At 39.8% G+C, this 20,803-nt stretch overlaps 1 protein-coding gene across 5 annotated transcripts in view; it reads left to right on the top strand.

The window, feature by feature from the left end:
• rap1gds1 (RAP1, GTP-GDP dissociation stimulator 1) overlaps window positions 1-20,803 on the top strand; it is a 104,560-nt gene that overhangs the window by 37,922 nt on the left and 45,835 nt on the right. For 3 of the 5 annotated variants that reach the window (XM_072583822.1, XM_072583823.1, XM_072583826.1), the window contains 3 exons: window positions 1,453-1,575; window positions 3,031-3,156; window positions 17,957-18,103. In XM_072583822.1, coding sequence (XP_072439923.1) covers window positions 1,453-1,575; window positions 3,031-3,156; window positions 17,957-18,103 — 396 coding nt within the window. Of the gene's footprint in view, window positions 1-1,452; window positions 1,634-3,030; window positions 3,157-17,956; window positions 18,104-20,803 lie in introns of those variants that run through there. The other 2 variants (XM_072583827.1, XM_072583824.1) reach the window with 2 other exon arrangements.

The following is a 20,803-nucleotide window of genomic DNA, read 5'->3' as shown; positions in this document are numbered from 1 at the left end:
CTTTACCATGGTCTACCTGCCTCCAGTGCTGCAAGTCACACTTAAAAAATGTAATTCTAAAGATCCAAGAAAGTTTCTAGCTTTTGATGGATTTCCTGATTGCTATCTGATGTTGGGTATGAGTGTATTTTGTATTAAGGATTTTAATGTACCAAGCACTAATATATTATGTTCCTGAGGAATGGACATGGCATGATATTGCACAGACCACCTTTTAAATTATTGCTTTGAATTAAATCGCACAGGAAAGCTGATCAAAAACCTTCCGATCAGTAGGCAAAACTTTTTTGCTTATAAGGCATCTTCAAAAATTATCTTGGGTGCTGGCTTTTTTTCTAGGGATTTGAAATAACATCCGCTCTGATATATCCACAGAGTATTTGGAAGAAAATAGATTTTTATTGTCATAATTTTAATTGCAGCGAGTTTTGAGAAAATTTGTAGCTCAGGTTGAGGTTCTGGATATAGGTTTGCTCGCTGAGCTGAAAGATTCATTTCCAGATGTTTCGTCACCCTACTAGTTAACCTCTTCAGTGGGCCTTGGGCGAAGCACTGCGAATAAATCTTGCTTTATATTTATATGTTTGGGTTTCTTTGGGTTGGTGATGTCATTTCCTGTACTTTTCTTAGGGTGTGGTAGATGGAGTCTAACTCGATGTGTTTGTTGATAGAGTTCCGGTTTGAATGCCACGCTTCTAAGAATTCTCATGCATGTCTTTGGCTCATCCTAGGATGGATGTGTTGTCCCAGTTGAAGTGGTGTCCTTCCTTATCTGTATGTAAGGATACTAATGAGAAAGGGTCAAGTAGTTTTGTGGCTTGTTCATGTTCATGTATCCTGGTGGCTAGTTTTCTGCCTGTTTGTCCAATGTAGTGTTTGTTACAGTCCTTGCACTGTATTTTGTAAATGACATTAGTTTTGCTTGTTATCTGTATAGGGTCTTTCAAGTTCATTAGCCACTGTTTTAGTGTGTTGGTGGGAATCACAGCAGAGTCCCTGGTGCTGTGAGGCAGCAGTGCTAACTACACTGTTCTCCCTGGTATTGACTTCATTTGTTTAAACCTTGATGTCTAAAGCTTTCATTAAACCACAGCACCATCTCCTTTGCCATGATTTTCCTTAAGGTACATTTTAGATTTTTAGTTTTTGGCCACCTATCCTAACATCGCAATTGATTTGCATCTCTCTTCCTCTTATCTCTGACACTCCTTTTGGGTGCTTTTAGGAAATAAGTTTCCAATGAGTTCATTGGTTGATACAATTGATGTTGTGTATTATAAACTTTAAGAAAAGGTGTAGCTGATCTGTGTGTAGATGTATAATTTGTAATCTAAACAGGTCAGAAGTTTCACCCATACCAAATACATATCTGGACCATCTTATTGTTGCTTGGCAAGGGTAAGATCTCATTGTTTGTAACTGTTTTAATTAGTTATTGCTTGTTTGTTGCAGATGCTGAAACTAGTTTAAAGGTCCAAGAGAGTGGAATCCTTCACGTTTTCCCTCGCCTATTGTCTCCACATTGTTCCTGCACAGCGAAAGTAGCAAACGTCATAGCAGAAATAGCCAAAAATGGTGAGGTTTTCAACAAGAACTTTCTCTGCTGGAACATCTTCAGTTTTACAACTCATCTGTCAGTATTTTGTGTTTTTGACTTTTTTTAAAATCCATCTCATGATTACATAATATTTATTGCAAGATTTTAAACTTTATGTTGACAGGTTTCAGTTTAAGAAAAGAATAAATCTGCAATTAACCCCGATAACTGGACCAGTTTTATTTCTAAGTCTTTACTCAGAAAAATTATTTGATTATGTCTTACATTATACCAGCAATGTACAGTGCATTCTTCTTCAAGTTTTTAGTTATCTGGGTTGGAGAACAGAAGATATATAGATGAATGTATGCAGATGTTGTTCAATTCAAATTTTAAATCATACGTTTTATTAGTTTTTTGCGTTAATTTCTTTCTGTTGTTTAAGGGTAGAACTTTTGAAATTCAGAGAGCAATTAAGTACAGAATGTAAAGTGTACGGCTATGTCTGCCCTACAGATGCAGAAATAAATTAGAGATGCAAAGCTTTGGTGCTGAATGACAAAAGTGTAATCTCGGTGATTCTAGGTTACAGATACCATGATGATCACCCTCCATTGTATTTTGTCCACTTCATCCTAGCCATTATGCCCACACAAGCTGTCCTCTTTCACTAGTGGTCTTAGTTGCATCTCTCCCATGCTCTCAATCAGTACCATCATTGCATTCTAACACAATCCATAAAATCGTTGTATTTTTACGTCTGTTCCAATGTTATATAATTTCTTCAATTTATTTTGGTTGCCTTTGCTCACAGCCCAATTCTGTTGTTTCCAATGAGGTTCTGTTTTCTGAATATTAACATGTATTTATGTATGTTTAATATGAAAATTAGTAAGAGCAGATTGCCTGGGTTTTTTTAGGCCAAGAAATGCTGCCCATCAGTAATGTAATTGGAGAAAAGTAGAAAGAAATTTTTACTTAACAGGATTGTGCACTGACCTTTTGGTTTGTAATCAACTTCTATTATCTGTCAGTAGCTTCATTAAAATTGAAGCTTTTTTATAAAATTACTTGCACGAAAAGCTTGCTTTTAGATTGTTCATACAACAATTTGATTTGTTTAAAAAAATGGTAGCAAGTCAGACAATTTTTACATAATTACTACTTTGAAAATATAAAGTTGCTCTTAAAAGAGCATTGTAGACTGTTACCTGTGTACTATTTTTGTATTTGAAATGGCGTTATGATTTTTTTGTACTTTCAGTTACATTTATTGAAACGTGCTTCACCATTTCAGTTGAAGCCAAAACTATTACCATACTCAATAGTTTTGTTTACAAGATATACAAATATTATACACTGTCCTTTCCAGATGAACATCAACATGAAACTTAAAGTGAATTCCTCATCAAATTTTCACTTACAAACTTGATACGCTGGTGCAGTTCACTTATTTTACATGCATGTTGATTTACTACTCATTCTGTTTGTAGAATTCATGCGAAACTCATGTGTGGACACAGCATTGATTCCACCTTTGGTTCAACTGCTGAACAACCGAGATCAAGATGTGCTCCTTCAAACAGGACGTGCCCTCGGGAACATTTGCTATGATAGCCGTAAGTCCAGAATTAAAATGCTTTTGCAATACTGTGGTATTCACATCCATGTTTAAAATTATTAACATCCTTTTACTAGCAGACAGCTAATAGTATTAATACTCTACTGCCAAGGTAAAATATATGAATCATTTTGGTTAGTATTCCTTAATATTTTAACTACAAATGATGTTTGAGAACATGCATGAATCTGTCAGGATACCAAGAGATTTTGAGTCCTTGTAAAATTAATATGCACGTTAGTTTTAGGCATGAGCAAAACTTGGTTTTAATAACATCAATGTTTTTCAAAAACAAATTCTAATTTTAAGGCACCTGCCATAAGCAGTCTGAATTTATTATGCTCTAGTATTATAATCCTGGGTGGTGATATCAGAGCCTTCTGAGAAACCAAATTGTTAGTCTTTTTTTTTTGCTTCTTTATTGAATTGCTGACACAAGGTGGGGGAATAATTTGCTGCCTCTGTTTCGCTACTGTTGAATCGTGGTTAACATAATATGTATACAATACCTGTAGTATTGGTGGAGTATTGTTGGTTTTACTGATTGACCATTTCCCCAACTGCCCCTCTTCCTTATCCCTAATGTGGTGTGAGATTTACCTTCAGCTGTGATTTCCTTACCTTTGCACTTCTTCATAGTACTGAGTTTAGGAGCACGTTTTGATAGAGATGAAATTATAATTGGTGAATATTGACTATAATATGATGGATTAAACCACAAATAGTGAAGTTAACAAAAGCTCAGTCTGTCAATCAAGAGAATTGTGAAAATATTAGCAAGGGTATTGTGGTATTGACAACATTCATGTTCTTTATACCAGATTGTGAATTTTCTACAGCTGCTGAAGAAGCATTTAACAATCCTTAAGTAATTGCACTTAAATCACATTATATATTCTACAGTAACCTTTAATATATATGAAATTGAGAATGTATCTAAACTCCTTGTCAATATTTGCTCCTTGTATTGAGAAGATTTTTGATTGTTCATTATTGTAAGGAATTGACTGGTTGATGTATGGATTCATTTATTCCTATCCAATCCTTTATATTAATTAATATTCATTATGTGTGCACGTCCAGGAAGACTTTGCAAATTTTACAACATTATACAAAATAGTACTTTTAATTGTACAGATAAGTAGCTTAATTGCATAAATTTTGAAATGTGTTCTGTTTTAACATTTTTTTTCATGCTTAAAATATTATTCTTTCCATCCAACCATTCAAAAATGATAAGAATATGCGCTGAATAAACTCCTCTTCAAAAATCGACATCAATTTGTATGGAAGAAAATAAAAATATTCAGTTCTGTTACATGTGTAAAACATGGTAAATACACAATGTGGAATAATGTGCTTTATGTGAGTAGCCTAAGGAAGTGACTAAAATACAAGACAGTAAAAACAGAACTGAACTATGCCTTGACATTTTAAGAAAAAAATTAGTCCAAACACTAATCTAGCACCATTACATTTACCCCTTTTAAGCAATCATGACAAGCCTATCTAACTAGCTAGCTTAGTGGAGTACTCCCAGGCACTTGGGGATTGAGGTTAATATCCCAGTGTAGTTGAATATTCTCTGCTGCACCTTAAAACTTCACAATGTTATAACTTACAAGCTCTTGGACTTCAGTTTCCTTGTTTCAGCTTGGGGAAAAGATTTCCAGCCTTGGGTTATCTTGTATGATTTATTTGCTTATTTTCCTCTGCAGACCATTGATACCTAATTTTTATAACTTAATTTATTGCTATATTTAAGTTTTAAAGGAAGCCTTCTGTCCTCAAACAAAAGTACAGCTGGATCTTCACAGTTGTACAGGTGGTCAGTCAATAATTCAGATATTTGCTAGAGCTGCAATGGCCGCCAACAAGATTTAATTTGGCATTAACATTTAGACTCTGCAACTGTGTCCTTAGCCTTTGCGAACTTTGCAGGCTGAACAGTGAGGGTATCTTGAATTGTAGGCATCCTTTTTAGAGGATTATAGCAGAATCAGAGAGGGTTTATCTGCTCCAAGTGGTGTCATTTTTGTCATTTACTCCACTCTTCAAGGAAGGTTGCCCTTCTACTTTTGAATCTTTTGGACGTAGTTGCATTCCCTAAACATGCGCAGTGTTTCTTTTTCAATGGCAGAACCATGTTTAAAAGGCTTTAAAACCATCACTTCTATTTGTCATTCTGATTGCAACTTGAGTCACTACAGCAGTTGCTAGTTGTGTTTGAGCAACCTGCTGCTAAAGGTTAACTGATATTATTGATTTTAGACCAAGAGGAAGAAAGTGGTATCTCTGTCTGAGAATGTACCACTTGCTACAATTTGTCTATTTTCTGGTGGCCTGAAGTCTGAACATTACTGCTCAAAGTAGCCTTCCTTGGGTGGCAGATCACATTTGTGATCTCTGGCTCTTGATTGCCCTCTGACTGCTCAGGGGGAGGCCACCTGACAAGTAGGGTCATAGAGATGTACAGTACAGAAACAGGCCCTTCAGTCCAACTCGTCCATGCCAACCAGATAACCCAACCCAATCTAGTCCCACTTGCCAGCACCCGGCCCATTTCCTTCCAAACCCTTCCTGTTCCTGTACCCATCCAGATGCCTTTTAAACATTGTAATTGTACTAGCCTCCACCATTTTCTCTGGCAGCTCATTCCACACACATACATATGTGAAAAAGTTGCCCCTTAGGTCTTTTATATCTTTCCCCTCTCACCCTAAACCTATGCCTTCTAGTTCTGGACTCCTGCTATGTCAAGGAAAATTCCTGGTCTATTTACCCTGTCCATGCCCCTCATGATTTTATAAAGCTCTATAATGTCACCCCTCAGCCTCTGATGCTCCAGGGGAAATAGCCCCAACATATTCCTATACTTCAAACCCTCCAACCCTGGCAACATCCTTGTAAATCTTTTCTGAACCCTTTCAAGTTTCACAACATCCTTCCGATAGGAAGGAGACCACAATTGCACACGTTATTCCAGAAGTGGCCTAACCAGTGTCCTGTACAGCCGCAATATGACCTCCCAACTCCTGTACTCAGTACTGACCAATAAAAGAAAGCATACCAAACGCTACCTTCACTGTCCTATCCACCTGCGACTGTACTTCCAAGGAGCTATGAACCTGCAGTCCAAGGTCACTTTGTTCAGCAACACTCCCGAGGACTTACCATTTAAGTGTATAAGCCCTCCTAAGATTTGCTTTCCCAAAATGCAGCACTTCTCATTTGTCTAAATTAAACTCCATCTGGCACTCCTCAGTCCATTGGCCCATCTGATCAAGATCCCATTGTAACCTCAGGTAACCTTCTTTGCTCTCCACTACACCTCCAATTTTGCTGTAAAGTGCAAACTTACTAATTATACCTCCTATATTCATATCCAAATCATTTCTTATGAATGATGAAAAGTAGTGGACCAAGCAGTGATCCTTGTGGCACTCCCCTGGTCACAGGCCTCCAGTCTGAAAAACAACCCTCCACCACCACCTTTTACTCTTGAGCCCGTTCTGTATTCAAATGGCTAGTTCTCCCTGTGTTCCATGAATCTAACCTTGTTGAACGCCTTACTGAAGTCCATATAGATCATGTCCACCACTCTGCCCAAAACTCAGACATGATTTCCCACACACACAGCCATGTTGATTATCCCTAATCAGTCCCTTGCTTTTCTAAATACATGTACATTATGTCCCTCAGGATTCCCTCCAACAACTTGCCCACCCAAAACATCAGGCTCACTGGTCTATAGTTCCCTGGCTTGTCCTTACCACCTTTCTTAAATAATGACACCCGGTTAGCCAACCTTCAGTCTTCTGGCATCTCCTGTGACTATTGATGATGCAAATGTCTCAGCAAGTGGCCCAGCAATCATTTTATTAGCTTCCCACAGAATTCTAGAATACACCTGATCAGGTCCTGGGGATTTATCCATTTTTATGCATTTGAAGACATATTGAGCACTTCCTCCTCTGTAATATTGACATTTTTCAAGATGTCAACATCTATTTCCCTATATTCTGTATCTTCCATATCCTCTTCCATAGTAAACATTGAAAATACTCATGTCTCCCCAACTCCCTAGTTACCCTTTTTTTTAATCCTTTTAATGTATTTGTATAAACCCTTTAGACTCTCCTTAACCCTATTTTAATGTACTGAAGTCAAATCATGCTGATGTGCACGCAGGGGCTAATACAGTTGTTCGACTTTTCATGAAAATTCCTTAGAGACTTATTCCTCCGATTTCATTTGTGTGGTTTGCACGTGTAGTCATCCTTGCTTTGAATATTTCTTCATGGGATGTCTAATGCAATTCTTCATCAGTTCTGCTGTTCTCACTTTGAATCCTTGAGCTACAAGCATCTGAGAAGTGATGTGAAATCGTGAATTATTGAAAAACTGAATTTGTGCTGCTAGTTTAACCATGCTGGAACATAATACAGGGGCATAGCTTCAAAAGCTAAAAGGTAATCTTTTGAGTTTGTATCTTTTAAGTTTTTTTTTTCACTTGGAATGGACTTCCTGGTGGAATATTAGAAATGTAAACCCTGGAACAATTCAAGAAATAATTGTCTGTAACATTGGAATGCAGTGCATTGTTATTCTGGAAGGTTAGATTAAAGTAGGAAAAACCATCTTTTTCACAAGTAAATATATAATCTGTGCTCTGTTCATAAGACATAGGAGCAGAAATTAGGCCATTCGGCCCATTGAGTCTGCTCCTCCATTCAGTCATGGCTGTTAAGTTTCTCAACCTCATTCTCCCACAGTCTCCCCGTAACCCTTGATAATCAAGAACTTATCTATCTCAGTCTTAAATATACTCAATGACCTGGCTTTCACAGCCTTCTGTGACAATGAATTCCATAGATTCACCACTCTGTTCATTCTGAACTTTGAGCTACACATCCTCTTTCTATTAAAGATTGACTGATATTCTTTTAGGCTAATGGAGGTCTTGCCTACCAGTCAGAGCCTCAGTAGGCACACCTCATGAATTCCAAGTGAGAGGCCTGATCGATATTTAAGTAGCCACTGTCAAGCCTTCATTGTAATTGAGATCACCAGCAGCAAAAAGCCTTTCCCCAAGAACTGCAAACTTGTCAGAGGCTGGCAGCCCAACATCTTGCCTCAAGAGTTCCAGCATCATGGGAACTGAGACTGAAGCAGAGTGATAGTGAAATGTGTATTGATGAATGGACAAGATGTGATATTCTGTTGGGAGCATTGTTGGATACTGGGTCCCACTTTAATTCCTGAACTGCAACTTATTTGCAGTGTACGCCAAGCTAATAGCTGTCACTTAAGTTATTAATCAGCCTCATTGACATTGCTCTGGTGGCCTGGAATCCTATTGTCAGCAATTTTTACGTTCTAACTTAATGGGAAAGTTTTGCTCCAAAGGAAACATGTGGGAGGGTTTCTTGCAATGAAATGGGCTAAGCCACCATGCTCCTTTTTCGTCTCAATTTAATTTGCACTAAAACATTATAGCTTTAGTTTGTCCCCAGCACATCAACTAAATTGGAATGCTGTTACTTTGACATTTTTTATTTGCAGTATGCAAGGATTTTACATTGAATATACTGAACTCTGCTGTTAATCCTGTCAGTTCTTAGTGGCATAAGCCCAGAGGAAACAAATTACCCAACATTTCGGTAAATGGCTACTCGGACATATCCCACACTTTAGTCATATCTGTTGCAAGACAGGTTTTTGATGCTAAAGCATTTCTGATCCCTTTTTTGTTTTCACTATTGACTTATGGGATGTGCACATTGCTGGCTGGCCAGCATTTTATTGTATGTCCTTAGTTGCCTGAGAAGGTGATGGTGAACTGCCACTTTGTGCCACTGCAGTCCACATGCTGTGGGTTGACCCACAATGCCCTTAGGGAGGGATTCCAGGATTTACCCAGCAACAGTGAAAGAATGGCGATGTTTCCAAGTCATAATGGTGAATGGTCTGGAGGAGAATTTACAGGTGGTGGTATTTTCATATATCTGCTGCCCTTATCCTTTCAGATGGATGTGCCATGGATTTGGAGGACTTTGGTGACTTTCTGCAGTGCATCTTGTAGATGATACACACTGCTACTGAGCATTAGTGGTGGAGGAAGTGGATGCTTGTGGATGTGGTGCCATTCAAGTGGGCTGCTTTGTTCTGAATAGTGTCTAGCTTACTGAGTGTTGGAGCTGCACCCCTTCAGGTAAGTGGGGAGTATTCCATCATACTCCTGACTTGTGCCTGGTAGGTGATGGGCATGCTTTGAGGAGTCAGGAGATGAGTTACTCGCCACAGTATTCCTACTGTTGTAGCCACTGTTCATATGACTAGTCCAGATGAGTTTCTGGTCAGTGTTACTCCTAGAATGTTGATAATGGTAACACCGAATGTAGAGGGATTAGATTATCTCATTGGAAATGGTCATGCCTGGCATTTGTGTGGTGTGATTGTTAATTGACACTTGTCAGCCCAAATCATTATATTATCCAGACCTGGTTACATTTAATAATTAGGTAAAAACAATGACTGCAGATGCTGGAAACCAGATTCTGGATTAGTGGTGCTGGAAGAGCACAGCAGTTCAGTCAGCATCCAAGTAGCTTCGAAATCGACGTTTTGGGCAAAAGCCCTTCATCAGGAATAAAGGCAGTGAGCCTGAAGCGTGGACAGATAAGCTAGAGGAGGGTGGGGGTGGGGAGAAAGTAGCATGGAGTAGAGTGGGGGAGGGGATGAAGGTGATAGGTCAAGGAGGAGAGGGTGGAATGGATAGGTGGAAAAGGAGATAGACACGTAGGACAAGTCATGGGGACAGTTACTGAGCTGGAAGTTTAGAACTAGGGTGAGGTGGGGGAAGGGGAAATGAGGAAGCTGTTGAAGTCCACATTGATGCCCTGGGGTTGAAGTGTTCCGAGGAGGAAGATGAGGCGTTCTTCCTCCAGGCGTCTGGTGGTGAGGGAGCGGCGGTGAAGGAGGCCCAGGACCTCCATGTCCTCGGCAGAGTGGGAGGGGGAGTTGAAATGTTGGGCCACAGGGCAGTGTGGTTGATTGGTGCGGGTGTCCCGGAGATGTTCCCTAAAGCGCTCTGCTAGGAGGCGCCCAGTCTCCCCAATGTAGAGGAGACCGTATCGGGAGCAACGGATACAATAAATGATATTAGTGGATGTGCAAGTAAAACTTTGATGGATTTGAAAGGCTCCTTTAGGGCCTTGGATAGAGGTGAGGGAGGAGGTGTGGGCGCAGGTTTTACAGTTCCTGCGGTGGCAGGGGAAAGTGCCAGGATGGGAGGGTGGGTTGTTTGGGGGTGTGGACCTGACCAGGTAGTCGCGGAGGGAATGGTCTTTGCGGAAGGTGGAAAGGGGTGGGGAGGGAAATATATCCCTGGTGGTGGGGTCTGTTTGGAGGTGGCGGAAATGTCGGCAGATGATTTGGTTTATGCGAAGGTTGGTAGGGTGGAAGGTGAGCACCAGGGGCATTCTGTCCTTGTTATGGTTGGATGGGTGGGGTCTGAGGGTGGAGGTGCGGGATGTAGACGAGATGCGATGGAGGGCATCTTTAACCACGTGGGAAGGGAAATTGCGGTCTCTGAAGGAGGCCATCTGGTGTGTTCTGTGGTGGAACTGGTCCTCCTGGGAGCAGATCCGGCAGAGACTGAGGAATTGGGAATACGGGATGGCATTTTTGCAAGAGGTAGGGTGGGAAGAGGTGTAATCCAGGTAGCTGTGGGAGTCGCTGGGTTTGTAAAAAATGTCAGTGTCAAGTCGGTCGTCATTAATGGAGAGGCCCAGGAAGGGGACTTTCCTTTAATAATTGACTGTTTCGGTATCTGAGGAGTTGCGAATGGTACTGAACATTGTGCAATGATTGGCAAACTTGCATCCAAACTTCTGACCTTGTGGAGGGGCAATCATTGGAAAGACAGCAAGAGATGGATGTGCCTAGGGTACTACCCTGAGGAACTATTTCAGAGATGTCCTGGAGCTGTGAAGACTGACCTCCAGCAACCACTATGACCATCTTATGTGCTAGATATGACTTCAACCAATGGAGTGTTTGCCCTGCCCCAAAACCCAGTGATTCCAGTTTTGCTAGGGCACTTTGTCAGGAATTGTCACTCTCACCTCTCTCTTCTGGAATTCAGTTCTTTTGTCCATGTCTTAACCAAGGCTATAATGAGGTCAGGAGCTGAATTGCCCTGGCAGAACCCAAACTAGGTGTCACTGAGCAGTTTATTGTTGAGCAGGTGCTGCTTAAAAGCACTGTTCATGACACCTTCCATTATTTTACTGATGATGGAGACTAGACTAATGGGGTAATAATTAGTTGGGTTGGGTTTGTCCTACATTTTCTGTACAAGACATACCTGAGCAATTTTCCACATTGTAGATGCCAGCGTTTTAACTGCACCGGAGGAGCTTAGCTGGAGGAGCGGCAACTTTTAAATCATAAATTTTCAGTCATTGCTGGAGTGTTGTCAGGACCTATAACCTTTGCAGTATCCAGTGCCTCCGATAGTTTCTTGATATCACATGGAGTGAATTGAGTTGGCTGAAGACTGGTATCTGTAATGCTGGGACCATTGGAGAAGGCCAAGATGGATTATCTATTTGACACTTTTTTGGCTGAAGATTGCTGTGAATGCTTCAGCCTTGACTTTTGTCACCTTGTGTTTTGGTTCTTCCATCATTGGGGATGAGGACATTTGTGGAACTGCCGCCTCCAGTGTGTTGTTTAATTATCCACCACTATTTGTGACTGGTTGTGGTAGGACTGCAGAGCTTAGATCTGATCTTTTGGCTTTTAGGGTTGCTTAAGCTGCTTTGCAGCTTCACCAGGTATGTCTGGTGCTGTTCCTGGCATGGCCTCCTGTATTCTGCATTGAAACAGGGTTGATTCTGCTGCTGTTAATGACCCACAGCGCCTCAGGCTCAAGTTGCTCGATCTATTTGAAGCCTGTCCCATTTAGGCCGGTGATCGTGTCACACAACACAATGGAGGATATTCTCAATTTGAAGGCGGACTTCATCTCCAGAAGGACTGTGCGGTGTCACTCTCACCAATACACTCATTGACAGTTGGAGCTGGTGGATTGGTAAGAATGAAGTCAAGTTTGTTTTTCCCTCCAGTTGATTCCCTCACCACCTGCCACTGACCCAGTCGAGTAGCTATGTCATTTAGGACCCGACCAGTTCAATAAATAGTGTTACTACTAAGTCATTCTTGGTGATGTACATTGAAATCCTTCACCTAGTGTACATTCTGCATCCTTGCCACACTTGATGTTTCCTCCAAGTATTGTTCAACATGAAGTAACATTGATTCATAAGCTGAGGATAGTATGTGGTAAGCAGCAGGAGGTTTCCTTGCCCCTGTTCAACCTGAAGCCATGAGACTCCAAAGGCAACTCCCTCCTGACTATATATACCTCTGATGGGTCTGTCCTGCCAGTGTCTGGGACAGAGTCATACTTAAGGAATCATACCTGACAGACAATGTTGCTTGACTAGTCTGTGTGATGGCTCTTCCAATTTTGGCATTAGTCCCCAGTGTTACGAAGGAGGACTTTGAAGGGTCAACAGGGCTGTTCCTACCATTGTCTATTCCAGTGCTAGGTCGATGTTAGGTACTCCATCCATATTCATTTCTTTCTTGAGACTTTGTAGTGATTGATAGAACTGAATGCTAGGTTATTTCAGAGGGCAATTGACAGTCAGCCACATTGCTGTGCGTCTGTAATCATACGTAGGCCAGACTAGGTGAGAATGGCAGACTTCCTTCCCTGAAAAGGATTAGTGAGCTGGACTGGTTTGTAGACAACTGGTGATGGTTTTGTGGTCTTTAGTAGATTCTTAATTCCAGATTTTTCTGTCATTGAATTCAAATTCAATCATTGCCGTGGTGGGATTCAAACCCAAACCTTAGGTGAATTTCTGGATTAGTACTCTAGCAATAATACCACAAGGCCATTGCTTTCCCCATAGGAATGCTGTTTCCTTAGAAACCCTTACTTGAAGTTGCATGAATAAGTTTATAAAGTTTGTGACCTGGAACTGTCTATACCAAATGCACCAAATTTTAATTTAATTAAATTGCTTGTTTTTGTAGGCCAGTCTGGTGATGGGAGATCATAGTTTTTCTGGCTCCCACCCTGCTACCACTTAGTTTATAAAATATTAATCATCAAAGAAGAATTTGGGCATAAAAAACTAAATAAGGAAAACTCCGAACCAACATTTGACCATCCCAAGTACATAAGACAGGAAATACTTATAAATTTTTGGGGTGAGGTAAAACTAATTAACTTGTGTTGAGGTGGCAAAGTAAATAGTAGATGAGCATTGTCCTGTGATTGTTCCATGCTGAATGGCATAAAGTCAAAGCCTCCCTCCTGTTTGTGACACGTTGAAATAGGTTGGAGAAGGCTCATGTGAAGTATAGGGGAGAAAGTGAGGACTGCAGATGCTGGAGATCAGAGCTGAAAATGTGTTGCTGGAAAAGCGCAGCAGGTCAGGCAGCATCCAAGGAACAGGAGAATCGATGTTTCGGGTATGAACCCTTCTTCCTGAAGAAGGGCTCATGCCCGAAACATCGATTCTCCTGCTCTTTGGATGCTGCCTGACCTGCTGCGCTTTTCCAGCAACACATTTTCAGCTCATGTGAAGCATAAGCTTGTTAAGCCACAAGGTCTGTTTGTGGTGTAAATGACAAAATTTTATATCTCCTGAATTGAAAATTTGAAATGCTTCACCAAGTAATCATTTTCAAACCAGAAAGTTTGATAATTATCAATAAATATTGTCATTTGTTGCAAATGAAAAAATAGGTTTTTTTAACCTTTTTCCATGGAGGTACTCAAATGCATGAAACTGCTTTGAGAAATGTCTTTGCAAACTTCCTGATCGTGTGCTCTGTGGAATATAGTAAGCAAAACTATACTCTCATTCAGTGACCACAATGTTCATCATCAAATAAAATTGAATCTACAGTATTAAGAATGTGCGATGTAATCTATGGGAATTGTATGTATTATTTTTAAGATTATCTTTTAAGATTTGGGTTTCCAGTTTTTGAGTTAATAACCAGTGGGCTTTTTAATATTTGTGAGCATTCTTTAGCTATGGCAACGTATTTGCGTTGTGTGCATATATCTCAGCCAGAGACCATTTTGGTATAGTGAAAGCCATTAACAATATATAACTTAACAAGACAAGTTTCACTCTGGGATCGGACTTGCCCAGTACTGATATCAGCTGGGATCAAGACCAATGGGAAAACACTTCGAACAGCGCATACTAAATTTCATTTGAACCAAATGTTTAACATACATGACAAACCTGAGAGCCATAGGTCAATGTTGACCCAGGTGTTAAATGAAATATTAATACAGCTATAACCTTTTAACTTGAATGGTGAATACTTTTTTGTGAGAACATTCATTTTCAATAAATAACATTTCTGGTACAGCACCTTACCAAAGAGTCATTGTCGCAGTTTCTGTGAAATAACACGAGTCGAAGCAGGAGTAGATCATTCAGCCCATCAGGCCTGTTGCATCATCAGATTGTGAATTCAACTTCACTTTCCTATTTGTTTCCCATAAATGTTAGATTTTTGATTCAGCTGTACAGCATGGAACCACACCCTTTAGTCCAACACACTTTTATACCGACCAGTTATCCTAACCTAATCTAGTCCCATTTTGCCAGCATTCCCTCTAAACCTGTCCTATTCATATACCCTTCCAGATACCTTTTAAATGATGTCCTTGTCCTTGTACCGGCTTCCAACACTTCCTCTGGCAGGTCATTCCATACATGCACCACCCTCTGTGAAAAAGTTGCCCCTTAGGTCCCTTTTAAATCTTTCTCTTCTCACCCTAAACCTATGTCTTCTAGTTCTTGACTCCCCCACCCCAGGGAAAACACCTTGGCCATTTACTCTATCCATGCCCCTCATGATTTTATAAACCTCTATCAGGTCACCCCTCAGCCTTCGATGCTCCAGGAAAAACAGCCTCAGCCTATTCAGCCTCTCCCTAAAGCTCGAACCCTCCAACTTTGGCAACATCCTTGTAAATCTTTTCTGAACCCTTTCAAGTTTCACAATATCCTTCTGATAGAAAGGAGACCAGAGATGAACAACAATTTAACTCCTAATGAATAGGAAGGACATGGGGAGAAGGATCAGAAAACAGGATAATAAGTCACAGTCATGTTGTACGGGGGAACAGTCTGAACAAGCTGTCTGATCTTCACCTGCCCTGCCTTTATTTCCCAAGATTAGACTGTTTTGCACCATCCACATACTGACTCAGAAAACCTTTCTTGTATACACTGAACAAATTCCTCTCCAGCTAAACCCTTAACACTATGGCAGTCCAACTCTATATTGGGAAAGTTAAAATCCTCCTACATAACCACACTATTAACTGAGATTTTCTTACAAATTTTGTTTCTTAATCTCCCACTGACTATTGGGAGGTCTGTAATACAATCCCAATAAGGTGATCATCCCTTTCCTATTTCTCAGTTCCACCCAAATAACTTCTTTGAATGCATTCCCAGGAATATCCTCCCTCAATACAGCCATAATGTTATCCCTTATCAAAAATGCCACTGTCCTCCTTCCTTTCCACACACACCTGCCCCGCCCACCCTGCCCCAATCCTTCCTATACCATTTGTATCTTGGAACATTTAAGCTGCCAGTCCTGTCCATCCCTGAGCCACTTGCTATGATATCCCAGTCCCATGTTCCTGGCCATGCCCTGAGTTCATCTGCCTTCCCAGTTAGGCCTCTTGCATTAACTTAAAAACGGCATTTATTTCATCAGTCCTACCTTGTTCTCTGCTTTGTTCCTGCCTGCCCTGACTGTGTTTGACTCGCTCCTTTTCTCACCTATACCATTGTCAAATTGATTCTTTTCTCCCTATTTCTCTGCCTGCTGGTCCCACCACCACCACCGCGCGCCCCCCCCCCCCCCCATCTTGTGAGCAAATCTCCCTGCCAGTATGTTAGTCCCCTTTTCAATTCAGCTGCAATCTGTCCTCCTTGTATAGGTCACTTCTACCCCACAAGAGAATCCAATGATACAAAAAGTGAACATTTTTCTCCCCTGCACCAGCTCCTCAGCCATGTATTCATCTGTTCTATCCTGCTATTCTTACCCTGACTAGCTTGTAGCACCGGGAGTAATCCAGATATTACTACCCTTGAGGGCCTCCTTTTTAAATTCCTGCCTAACTTTTTATCATTTTCCTTCAGAATCTCATCCTTTTCTCTTCCTATGTCATTAGATCCAATGTGTACAACAGCCTCCTGCTGGTTTCTCTCCCCTTTGAGAACATTTTGCACCTTCTCCATGATCATGGTATCAGGGAGGCAACACATCATTCTGAATTTTTGCTGCCATCTACAGAAATGTCTGTCTCTGCCTCTGACTGGAGAGTCCTCTATCATATTCGATTGCTTGGAACCCGTTGCACCCCTCATTACATTAGAACCATTCTCCATCGTATAAACTTTGCTGCTTGTGCTACTTTCCCCTGCAAGTCCATCACCTGCTACATTTTCCAAAAAATCACACTTGCTTGAGATGGGGATAGCCATAGGATACTCTTGCACTACCTGTCTACCTCTCCTATCTTTCCTGGAGTTAGCCCATCTATCTGATTGTATCCACGGCTTTTCTACCTTCCTGTAACTGCCATCCATTGCCTCGAACTGCTGCTCCAAACAATCCGTGCAATCTGATAGGATTTGCAATCAAAAACACTTCCTGCAGACAATTCAGTAACGTGGAAACTCTCCGTAAACTTTAACGTCTGACAGGAAGAACACATCACTCTACTAAAGATCATCTTTGCCCCTTCACAATCTACAGACGCAGACAATAGCACCATCTTGCTCTTTAAAAAAAAACACTGCTGTAGGCTAATTTAATACTTATGGCTTGTATTTTTGAAACTTGATCAAGAGATAGATCTCAATAAAACATAGTCAAGAAAGAACCCACTCTACTCACTATTATGGAGTTACAGCAAGGCTGCACTTAAAAAAACTATGCACTTATCTGTTCCTGTGCTGTAATCTCTCCCACCCAGGTTCCTCCAAGATCAGATGTTAATTTTGCTGTTTGTTAATTTTTTCCTAGACTCACTCCTATATCCGTAATTCAAATCCAAAACATGAATAATTGTATGGCTTTTAATTTCATTTTAAATGGTTTACTTGTGAGAGCCACCTGCATAAATGCTATTACGAAGTTCTTGTTGCCATCATGTTGTGATAGCTTGAAGATTTCAATTTGAATGTTGATCTGTGAAGTAAAGGAAATTGGTTTGTACAAGTCAGAAAAATGCATCTGCACAAAATAATTCAGCATTTCACTTTAAACAGACCTGTGTTTACTCCACTTTTTTCCCCTCACCTTGGAAGTGAGCAACAATGGGAGAGAGAAAAGTATTAAGCTCTTTGGATTGACCATTTAGAATAGAGATAATCATGAAAAATTCCTAGTTATATTTCAGAGATCCAGTGAAATTTGATTTCTTCTTAGATTGTTGCTTCATTTATGTATTGTCAAACATTGGTTTCAAAATTGTATTAATTTTATTCTATTTGAATATTTCTATGCATTTGCCTAGAGTGCAACGCACTACTTTCTTTGTTTTATAAAACATTATGAATATTGCTTAGCTTATTTTAAAGCATTTTACTTTGTTTCCAGAATGTCTTATTTGAATTTATATTTATGTTTTAGATTTTTTAATTTAATTCTTTGTTTTGCAGATGAGGGCAGGAATGCAGTTGACCTATCTGGTGGCGCACAGATAGTAGTTGACCACTTACAGACACTATGCAGTAATATTGATGCGGCCAATCAGAAGCTCTTGACTGTCTTTTGTGGCTTCCTGTTGAACTATAGCAATGATAATGGTAAACTAAAAAGAAAAATGTTTATAATTTGCATACGTACTTGCCATCTTTAAAGCAAACATTTGCATTCAATAGTTAACATAACTCAATTGTTTTAAAAAACAAATTATTCAGTATAAAACCATTGACCTTTGACATGAATGTTTTGTCTTGTCCTTTATTTCCCTACCTTTTTCACCTTTTTGTTTTTATAATCTCTTGCTTCTTATCACAACAATAAGATCCTTGACTGGCATTTTAAAAATTCTTATCCCAAAATGTGGTATATTGGCCAAGGAAAAACAATTTTAATTTTTTTAATTGTATTTGTTTACATGAAATAACCCCATCTTGTAGAAGGAAAAGAGGAGGGGAAAGATTCTGAAATGGATTCCAAACAAAATGTAATTAGTGTCCCATGGAATTATACAATTTTGGAACAGTCAAGAGGTTTTCTGCACAGTGTCAAGACGGTTAATCTCTGTTGCTGTCTGCTTCATCTTGTAGTGTCAGTGATACTAGTTCAGATTGTTTTAATTCTGATTGTGACTTCTGTATAAGTAAAATATTTATCAAAGTAATCTCAATATTATTTATTGAGAGTTTTGATACCATAATTTAAAATAATAGTTGGTTCAATTATAGCATATAAGCTTTTTGTCCCTTTGATCCTTAAGAACCAAACATAACCAAGATGGTATCCAAAAGCTTTTAATTGATTAGACTGTAACTTTCATAATTGTGTTTGTGTGCACATTATAATGTAATTTAGCATTATTTGTCTTTTAACATTTCATCTCGATTAGAAAGTGATGGATGAGGCTTATTTCACGTATATAAGTCCATACGGTGGCTGTAGTTCGTAGAATTTTCATTTTCCTACTGGGTGATTAAAGTTGGTAGATGTTTTTAATTGAATAAAAACTGAAAAATTGCACATTTTGTAAATCAAACAAAGTCCAGCATCATCTGTGAAGAGAAATCGGAGTTAACATTTCGCGTCGGGTGACCCTTCCTCAGAACTGATGGTAGCTAGGAAAGTTTTGGTTTAAATATGGAAGATAGGGTGGGGCGCAGGGGTAGGGAGTAAATGATAGGTGAGGATAAGAATCCAAAGAAAGAGAAAACAGGTGAAAAGACAAAGGAGTGGATAACAATCTGGCTAAGAGGGTGAATAGCTGTTGGTGACTAACAATAGGTAGTGTGTAATGGCAAACTGTGATAACAAGACCTGGTATGTGGGCTAGGGGGCTCGGACATAGGAGAGTTCAAGCCCTAAAGTTATTGAACTGTTAGAGTCCGAAGGGCTGTACTGTCCCCAAGCAGGAAGTGAAGTGTTTCTTATCCCCTCCACCCACCTTTATCTTATGTTTTTGTTTTTGTTTTGGAGCATTTTTATTAGGAGAAAGTGAGGACTGCAAATGCTGGAGATCAGAGTAGAGTGTGTGGTGCTGGAAAAGCACAGCAGGTCAGGCAGTATCCAAGGAGCAGGAGAATCACTGGTTCAGACATAAGCCTTTCATCAGGCTTATGCTCAAAATGTCGATTCTCCTGCTCCTCGGATGCTGCCTGACCTGCTATGCTTTTCCAGCACCCCACACTCGATTGAGATGTTTTTATTGGTTAGCTGTACTTGATTTATGCAAATAAGTGAAGTAAATTTTTTTATATAGATTAACCTGATTTTGCAGGTTGCTGGATAGGATCCAGTTATTGTGGATGTGTTGTGAAAGATAAACAGTTCACAAAGTAATGTCTTTATTTGGAGTTAGATAGCTAATTAAGAATTCAGCTGTAACATTTATACCAAAGCCCCAACGGCTATACTTAATGTCTATTTTTTTCTAGATTACTTTTTTGTCTTAGACCACCTTTAGGTCAGTTCTATCACTAAACAAGTTTGCAGTGAAATTATCAATTATGATAGAAGAAAAGTTGGCTTTGCTACCTGTTGTGGAGAAATGTTTCCAGGCTAATTGACTTCAGTGCTACAAATTTAGCTTATGGTCAATGTGAAACATTCATGGTTCTGGGATGAAACAAAGCAAATTGTAATGGCATTTCATAGACTAGTGATGAAGTAATTTCTGCACATGGCTTACAAATTTGGTTGCCCTAAAACTATCACAGACCATTGTGTTCCGAGAAACGTCTGTGGTTATTAAAGACTTTGGGACCAGTGAAAAGACTAGGGTGACCTTATTAGAAAAAGTGACTGAGACTACACTACAAGGTAATAAAAGGTGTGTTTGAAAGATGTCAGCTATTCAACTTGAACTACAAGCAGTGTGTTAGAAGATACAAGTACAAAATGCTTTAAACAAGGTTACAGATTAGTCACACCTTTTCCCCCTGTTTACAGCACAGAATGCAGGTGCTTTTCGGGGTAAGTAGTTGATTCTGGGCCACTTCTCATCCTCAAAGGAGAGTTGGATTTGTGCTTGTAGACAAGGAATTTGAGGAACATTAAGAACTTTTTCATTTTTCTCCTCCAGCAAAGTCAGGGAGGAATGTGATTGTGAAGAACAAATCACGAGTGTTCTTGTGGAATGATTACACAAGGATTCTGGCAGAATGAATTCGGAGGGTGGGGAAAGGTTTTAAAACACATTTATCTGCACACTATGTTCTATTGGTTCACAAGTAATAGGTGATCCTTTTACAGAGCAAAATTGGATCATTTACTGGATCTTATTTCAAGGAGGTTTGGCACATGACAGT

The sequence above is a fragment of the Chiloscyllium punctatum genome, chromosome 14, assembly GCF_047496795.1.
Source record: "Chiloscyllium punctatum isolate Juve2018m chromosome 14, sChiPun1.3, whole genome shotgun sequence".
NCBI classification, from domain to species: domain Eukaryota; kingdom Metazoa; phylum Chordata; class Chondrichthyes; order Orectolobiformes; family Hemiscylliidae; genus Chiloscyllium; species Chiloscyllium punctatum.
This window is presented reverse-complemented; position numbering and strand designations above follow the sequence as displayed.